This window comes from Anopheles darlingi, chromosome 2 (genome assembly GCF_943734745.1).
Source record: "Anopheles darlingi chromosome 2, idAnoDarlMG_H_01, whole genome shotgun sequence".
NCBI classification, from domain to species: domain Eukaryota; kingdom Metazoa; phylum Arthropoda; class Insecta; order Diptera; family Culicidae; genus Anopheles; species Anopheles darlingi.
Genome location: NC_064874.1, coordinates 5,758,960 through 5,767,500, shown reverse-complemented (window position 1 = coordinate 5,767,500; position 8,541 = coordinate 5,758,960). Strand labels below are relative to the sequence as shown.

At 46.8% G+C, this 8,541-nt stretch overlaps 2 protein-coding genes across 2 annotated transcripts in view; one reads left to right on the top strand and one right to left on the bottom strand.

Moving 5' to 3' along the window:
* LOC125949583 (programmed cell death protein 7-like) overlaps positions 1 to 136 on the top strand; it is a 1,220-nt gene extending 1,084 nt beyond the window's left edge. The window contains exon 1 of the mRNA XM_049676726.1: positions 1 to 136. This exon is cut by the window's left edge and continues 1,084 nt beyond it. Coding sequence (XP_049532683.1) covers positions 1 to 56 — 56 coding nt within the window. The 3' untranslated portion in view covers positions 57 to 136.
* Positions 137 to 187: 51 nt separating this feature from the next.
* On the bottom strand, positions 188 to 8,340 carry LOC125949581 (protein AF-9). The gene is made up of 3 exons (XM_049676723.1): positions 7,797 to 8,340; positions 4,683 to 4,880; positions 188 to 4,598 (listed from the first exon to the last, which is right to left on the bottom strand). The coding sequence occupies exons 2-3, from the start codon at positions 4,861 to 4,863 to the stop codon at positions 1,714 to 1,716; spliced, it is 3,066 nt and encodes a 1,021-aa protein (XP_049532680.1). The 5' UTR covers positions 4,864 to 4,880; positions 7,797 to 8,340; the 3' UTR covers positions 188 to 1,713.
* Between the last annotated feature and the right edge of the window lie 201 nt (positions 8,341 to 8,541).

The window sequence follows — 8,541 nt, the reverse complement described above, 5'->3', positions numbered from 1 at the left end:
ATCGTGTAAATCGAGATCACAAAGGAGCGGTGAGCAACGTAAACGAATTAATTTGATTTCACTTTCTGCAAGTAATGAACATTTAACATCATTTTGATTGATTAATAAACCGTACAATAGCCAAAGCTTGTGACTGTGTTTTATTTCAACTTTTACATCTAGAACAACAGTCGGCATAGCTGCGAAAGGCGTGAAAGGTGGCCAATAAGGTGCGGACTGCTTAAGTGGATAAACCTAGATGTCTCCCGCGAAATAATAGCTTATTGGCGATGTTTTCTTCCCGAAATTCTACCGTTTAATTATAGAAGTAGAAAACAGAATTTGTTACCAATTAGAACAATTTTTATTCGCATACAGTCCAATTCGCATTATCATAATCCATGAATTGTGTTCGCAGTATTCTCTATCCATCAAGCAACCGAAACGAGCAACACGCCATCGTGGACGTGTTGTTCACTGATGATCATGCTAACCTATGGTGTTCAAACAGCAAATTCATTGTATATTTTCAGATAATGTACTTTACACATCTATTTACATGTGTTATCATTAAATCATAACGGATTCAGTTCAATTTGGAGTCAAACACTCCTACGCCTCTACCCGATCGTAATGTGTTGACTGCTACTGGCCAAATGCTGTAGAATGGTGGATGCTCACTATAACACTACAACACTGCACTCCTCCCCTGTGCCTACTTCCTGTACACCCACTATTGCGTACAAACCACCTCTTAATCTTGGTAACGAAATTGTAAATTATAAATGTTTTGCTTCGAGAATGAAAGAAAAGTCCGTTTAACTCGCGTGGTCTAGGAATTCCGATGACCTCTAGACTAGACATGTAGAGGAGTATCCTAATTTGTCCATCGTGCATTGTGAGGAGGTTGGCTCCTATGTGGGTAGCCAATGGTAGCCACTGTTGCGCTGGCTACTACCGCGCGTCTTTTTGATGTAAGATGAGTTAAAAAATGTTTGAGCCAAAACTGTCACAGAGGACACTGCCTAAAGTTTAGATTATGAGAGGCAAGAGTTACGTATATCAGCAAAATTCATTGTCATACAACGTCTTCCGCATAGCACCTCGTGGCACTGCATGATATGCCTTTGTTTGCTGTACCAGCGGAAGGTACGTGCTCCATATCCTTTGTACTTTGACACGATGTCAGCATGTATGTAGGGTGCTGTGTATAGAACGTAATTCAAATCTGTCCCGATTAAAAGTAGAGTTCAGCAATATAATCGAATCGTATGTGCTTGGTAGGGGTAGACTTGACAACATGAGATGGGTTGCACGCGTCTCGAAACACATTGCGCTGCTGAAGCACATTAGCGGTACTGACACACTCCTTGTTTGCTTGCTTTTATGTGTGTAGTGAGGTTTCGATGAAATCAAGAATTCAAATCCCAGTTAATCAGTTAACCTACTATATGCCTAGCCTAGCGCTGAGATGAGAAGTAAAACTAACTTAGCCTACTTACTCGCCATTCGTCCTTAATAACTAAAAAGACCTGATCGAACTGGCAAAAGAAATTAAATATAAAAATAAAGTGAGAATCTACGAGTTGTCCGGTAGGGCCAAACGCAAGAGCGGATAAATACGCAATACGAATCTTCAAAACACGTCATCTGTTCGTGATAAAAAAGTGAAGTAAATAAATTATATGTACAGGTATGTGCGGACGGTTGGCGTCCCGTTTCAGTGATGGCAAACTAGGTCTCGGTTGCGAAGAATTCCTGCAACCGTTGCACGGTTAGCCGATCGAGGGCGCACAGATCAAAGTCGAACGTGGCACTGGTGATCTCATAGCACCCGGTAGCGGCAATCATCTCCACCACACGCTGCAGCTCGTTGTTATCCTGCAGCGTCATGATTTTCTTTTGCAAATCTTTCAACTCCGACATGTAATCGCCGGTCATCGCGTGGTGGTTAGTAGTTGTCCCGCCACCAGCCCCAACCTGCTGCCATGCGTTACCACTGCTATCATCATCAGCAGCAACGCTGCCGCCCGCTGTTGACGACGATTGCTTGTAATTTAACGTGGTGTTGTTATTGTTGTTAGAGTTATCACCCAGCTCCGCTGCCGGTGAGCTGTGCTTGCCACCCTCAAACAGATGATCGTCCTTCTTCGGTACCTTCACCGGCGGTTCCATCAGGCTTCCACCACCTGAGACGCCCATCGGAGAGGGCGGCGAGAGACTGCGCCGCTCTCCTCGACCCCCCTCATTCTGGGAAACCGGAGTAGTAGTTTCCTTCGTAGCACTACTACCCTTGTCACCGACAAGGTCACTGTCTTTGTTTTTACGCTTACGCTTTTTCGACGATTCTCCCGACGGTGCCGGTTCCTTCGAAGGCTCAACAGGTGGCGTCACCGCACCGATCAACGCAGCAGAACCAACCTTGATGAGCTTCTCTTTCTTCGACTTATAGTTATTGACCGGGGTTGGTTGATGACGATCGGTAGCCGCATCTTGTAGACTCGCCGACGATGGACGATGTTGTTGTTGTTGTGGTGCATTAGCAATGATATCCGCTATGCTGCTGTTTGACGATTCCGAATCCTTATCGTTCGCGACCACCGCTGGTGGATGAGTGGCATCATCGGGTCCAGAATCAGAATCGTCCGAGTTTTCTCCACCACTGGTGTCCCCGATCAGGGCTGCTGTCTTTGAGCTGTGATGCCGGTTGCTGGATTGTTTAGGTTGCTGCGATACACCCGAAGCGGCGTAACTTTTAGCAGAGCCTGCTGTTGCTGGTTGTTGACGATCCAGTCCACTCGATTTCGTGCTCGATTCTGCATTACCACCACTAAGGTGTTTTGTTCGTGAAGGTGCTACTGCTAAGCCGCTTCCGTCGTTCGACGCATCGGTCATTCCATGAGTTGGCGTTGAGTATGATCCGGTTCCCAGCTTTTGATCTCCACTAGCAGCAGCACCCTTGTCGCTTTTCTCCTTTTGGCGATCCTTCTTATCCTTCCCGCTCGATGGACGCTCCTTCTCCTTGTCTTTCGATTTGTCCTTCTTTTTGTGCTTATGTTTCCGCTCGTCACGCTCTTTGGCGTCGTTTGCCTTCGTCGAGCTCCCACCAGTTATGTCCGATTTGGTTGCCGTTCCACTGCTTCCAGACTCCACGGTGCTGGATTGCTTTTTATCCTTTGTGTATCCACCGCTAGAGGAAGTGTTAGCGGGTACGGCAGCATTATTACCGTTACCAAGCACCGTGCCTCCGCCGTTGGCAATTGATTTGCCAGCACCGTCGGTACTGTTGCTGGACTGTTGCTGATGCGCAGAGCTAGATTTGCCAGAGCTGGCGGACTTGGAACCGGCCGCGGCGGCATCTTTAGAGAATATCGACGCACCAGATGTAGTAGACTTGTGCGGTTCTCCTCCCTTGCGCGCATTTCCGCTGGATGAGGAGTCGATCCGTTCCTTGTCCTTCTCGTAACTTTTTTTCTCCTTCTTACTTCTCTTTTCTTTTTCGTTGGTTCCGCCACTACTGCTGCCACCGGAAGCGCTGCGTTTTCCGCCTTCGCTTGACGCTTTACTTCCTGGCGCAGCAGCTGCTGCTGTTGATCCTCCTCCGCCGGAAGCGGAAACGCTCGATGATGATGTACCGCTAGTAGGAACTGAATTATTACTATTGCTCGATCCGTTGGTATTACTGCTGGAGCTGGCACTGGATGTGGTGTTGGCCGTACTATTGCGTTTCGGGCTGCCCGGTCGCTTCTGAGATGCCGAAGAGGAGGACGATGACGACATCACTGCAGAGTTGCTACTTCCTGTTGCGCCGCTACTGCTGCTGTTGGAGATCTTGTCGCCTTTGCTCGTCTTATCGCGATCCTTCGAATGGCTTTTGTCCTTTTTCTCTTTGCTGTGCTGCTTCTCCGGCTCGGCCAGGCCCGACGACGAAACGGTAGAGGAGGAAGCTTTCTTACTCTCTTTGTTTGGGCTCGAATGCTTGTGCTTGGATGAAGATTTTTCCTTCGACGATGAGACTGAACCGGATGAGGCGGTACGATCATTGGATGATTTTTGACTCGGTTGGGTTTTACCGCCACTGCCGGTGTTGTTGCTTCCACTACCACTGCCACCCCCGGGACCTGCACCAGCGGGCGACGTTTTGCTTCCACCCGATCCCGATCCGGATTTTGGATCCGGTGAGACTTTACTTCCGTTGCCCGATTTGTGTGGAAAGGGAGAACCGAACAGATCACCATACGGACCCTTACTATCGTCGCCACCGGACTTGGATTTTGATTTCTTCTCCTGCGATCCTGAGCTGACTCCACCACCACCGGTTCGTTCCGCACCGCCGCTGCTACTGTGCCGATTGGTTTTATAATCGGCGGCAGCATTGCTATTGTTGTTGCTGCTCCCGGGGCCCATGAAACCTCCGCTCTTCAGTAGCTTGCGTCGGAAGTCATCCGATGGATTGACGAACATTAGCTCCTCACGCTGGCTTTTGACGGGCGTCAGATCAAGATCATAGTTGTACACGGCCTTCTTGGGATCGTCACGATTTTTAAAGTGAATCTCCACGGGTAACATGAATCCAGCGTAGCCAGCTTCCTTTACTCGATATGGTGGTTCTTTGAATACTGCCAAATTAAAGCAAGACGGAACGAGGGATCGTGAGGATCTAGACGAAGCGACAAAAGACCAACGCCACACACGCAACTTACCTCGCTTCGGCCGGGGAAATGAGTCATGTAAATTAAAGATGACTTTGTCGACGAAGTGGCTTATGTCGTTGCCATCGGGACCGCGCACAAATAGTTCCCAATCGTGCGTGTATCCCTCCGCCGTTGGCCGACTCTTCACCGTGCACACGTGACCGATTTCCAGGCATATTTTCACCGACATCTCCGATCTTCTGCTACCTGCGTTGAGGGGGAGGAATGTAGAATAGTAAGGATAGTTTTCACAATTAATAATCAACTAGCTGCCCCGACAGACTTCGTACTGTCTTTGATGGGTCGTGGGTTTATCGTAAACAGAAACTTGAAAATTTCGGTAGATATTATTTTATTTATTCCATCATTTGGTCGTATTCGATTTATCAATGAACCAAATCAATAGTTACGTCTGTTAGTGATGTTGGAAATAGAGATGCGACGTGATTGTAAATATGAACTGGAAAGTTAAAATGATGCTTGAGTTTTAAGGCTTTGCCTTTCGGGCTAAATGACGTCATTTGGAAAACGAATTATATTTGCCCAAGTATTTTTAAAAAAAAGTTTGACTTTAGTATTCGGTTTGCACATAGCTCGTTAAGTTCAAATGCTGTGAATTTAACGGCATTACAATACGACACACTTGATCCATTTTTCCGGTATTCAGCTAACGATGATTTAAATAGTCACATGGTAGATCATAACTAAAAGCACCGCACTTCAAATTAACTCAAACGTCGATCGATCAGATCGAGGGTCTTTCTTTTCTCTCGGACATTCTCGGTGATCATTCCAATCGCAAGCCGTTCCTGATAGATATGTTGGTATTGTTTTCTATTACTATTCGGTTACTGCTCCTTTATATGTTTGTGCATGCAATTCCGATCGTTTACCATTCATAACCCGCTACGTTGAAAATCGTCAATCATAAGAGGCACGTAAACCAATAATCAAAACTTAATATAATTTTTGATCAATTCAAATACTTCACAACTGAATGAGTTTTTGTAATTGTTTCATGTAAATTGACTTGTGAAACTTAAAGCAACTTCTTGATAAACTAATGACTTGATTGAACTTAAGAAATTGTTAAGAAAATTAAAACCAACAGTAGACACACCAATAAAAAATGGTGACGATTTCTGCAACGTTGCCGATCCCATTGTTATCATTCCACCGTAGGCTCTCTCTCTCTCTCTCTCTCTCTCTCTCTCTCTCTCTCTCTCTCTCTCTCTCTCTCTCTCTCTCTCTCTCTCCCTCTCTCGTTCTTCTATTGTTTTTATTCGCAACTATATAACTTTCCCACCCATCACTCTGCTCTGCAAGATGTACGGAATGGAGGGTGGTGGTGGTTGATAGGTGAAGGAAGCAAGTAAAAGGATATTAAATAAAACCAACCTATTTAGAGACCATCAAAACCTAGGAAACGATACCCATATTGCCCTAGGACGTATTTTAAGGATTGGGGTTGTATGGAAGCTCCCCTTTCCCCTCATCCGATGTAGACCAAATTTTGTCCCATAGTTTCTCAGATGACCATCAACAATTGTGCTAGTTTTAATGGTATTCGGTTCATAACTTGCGGTGTAATGAATGTTTTTAACTATCAATTGTTAGAGAAGGGCATGAAGGAAGGTAGCGGAGGGTTTCTAACCAAGCCTATAGCACTCACCGGCCCCAAAAACTCCCACATACCAAATTTGGAGTCAATCGGTCCAGTAGTTTCGGAGTCTATACCGGACATCCGGACAGACACATTCATTTTTATATATATAGATTAACCAAACCACATGGCTACTCAGCGCTAATACAGTTGCGCATGTCTGGGAATGTAGGTCGTAAAGAGACTAGACCAGACACGGCTGTAAATTTCAGGAAACGGAAAGACCGTGCGACACAATCGATGCTCGCTGGATAATCATCCGCAGTTGCAAATAACCCGAAAGATCAGCAACCGAACACGTTCATCACCAACCGAAACCATATACGGAAAACGAATGATTGGCGACGAAGGGATCTTTGAGGGCGCTACAGCAAAGAAGTCTACGTGTGAGTTTTCATAATCGAACCCTGCTTTTTGTAAAATACATTTCGGTCACCAACATTTTCATTTGGTGCATTCATATGCTGCTCTACTGCAAATGCTTTCGACTCGCGCGCTGCACCATCAAAGCAGGCGTTGCTGCGAGTGCGACCGAAAGGACTGTTTCTGCTTCCCTTTTCCTCAAACACAGTTGTGGCATGCTGCGATGGCTTTTAGCTCGCCGCCGCGAAAGCATGGCATACAGTGGCGTGGTGCGCCACACCGAATAAGAAAAAATCGATATTTCCGTAACCGAGCCTCGTGTGCGACCTAGTAGAGACAGCAGGGGCGACGGCAAACATCGCCTTACGCGATGTATCCTTTTCTCAATTCAGCGAACTACCCAGGACAGGACGGCGGGGTAGGGAGGAGTGGGCATATCTTCCTTAAACCATCTGCTGGCGGAAGGATGCCATCCACAAATTTCGCTGGACCGTCATAAAATGTTTTTCAAAAGGACTCTACGTACCTGCGGTCTCTGGAATCGCGTAATGCATCCGTCTGTATACTAGGGGTTTATTGCAAGAACCATTTCCTATTGGCCAGACCTCGTCAACTCGTCATTAGGCCCTCCTGTCTTGGCTGGTCACAGGAGCAGCTTAAGCTACCCTTTTGTGCTGCGATTTACGATTCCATATTTCAAAAAGCTAAACCCATTCCAAAGCAATCCCCCTTCCATTCGCCGCATTCCAAGGCTGTGACACACATTATTGCGCTCGTCAGAAGCCTCGACGGAGCCGCCTATCCATGGCCTTCCGTGATGCCCTCATCATCGATGGCAGCAGAATGCAATTTGTCATGGTTCCAAGGGAATAGGGCCCTACACAAACCGTGCAGGCACCGTTCCATATGCTTCACCGAGAGGTGCATCGTAATCGCGTGAAGCACACGCGAGATGCAAAACTTGTCAGGACATGTTACTGACTCGGTAACCGCGGATGAGACGCCGCCGTTTTCGATTGCGAATTCTTCTCATCTGGAAATCCCTAGAAGCCCCCCTCTCATTCCCAACCCCATGATGATGATGATGATGTACTTACCACAACGGTGGGCTAGTTTCTACATCCGCGAGCGGTATTCCGCACGAGAGAATCCCGTAATTCAAAGCACTGCTGCTGGTGTGAGGCGTTTGTTTTGCTTGCAGATGAATCTCTGTTTTGTTTCTGCGTTGCGGTGCGCGGCGGTTTCGCGATTCGCGGCTACCGCAGGACTTTGGGCAACCAGAATGATCACCGGTTTGGTTGGTGCGGCTAAATTTGTCCTTAGTTTTGCTGCGCTATCTACTGCCGGACGAGGTCGTGGTTTTGTTGTCGACCGTTTTTGCGGTTGAAGAGCTTACTCTTCCCCCCAAGATACGCTGTTCGGACGCTCGGCTCGCTGGTCAAACACACGCACACGCACTGGTCACGAAAAATTCAAGATCGCGTATTTTTCGCAATTTGCCAGAAGTAGTTCTGCGTGATTTAGTAGAACCACGCGCTCGCCTAGACGAAATGTGAATTCTGGGAAAGATCGTGGCGCGCTATCGGTTGGATTTTCTCGCGTCCTAGTTTAGCCTCGCTTTACGTGAACCTTCCTGCTGAATCCCGTTGCAAAGACGATTTCTGAAAAGAAGTGGTGGGGGTGGTCTCCGGGCGGAGAGCGTGGAGGCGGGAGAAAACTAATAGACGTCAAACTGACATCTACGGTTTTTTTCAAATTTTAAACCAATTCGGAACATGTTTTTGAGATAAATCATAAACTAAAACCACTGTTTCGGCGTTTAATGGCCTTCTTAGTTATGCT

What these genes read in the sequence shown, in the direction of transcription:
- LOC125949581 (XM_049676723.1), bottom strand. Translation starts at nt 4,863, where the DNA reads ATGTCGGTGAAAATATGCCTGGAAATCGGTCACGTGTGCACGGTGAAG. An exon ending in ATTTCCCCGGCCGAAGCGAG is followed by an intron (nt 4,599 to 4,682) that starts GTAAGTTGCGTG and finishes TTAATTTGGCAG; the next exon opens with TATTCAAAGAACCACCATAT.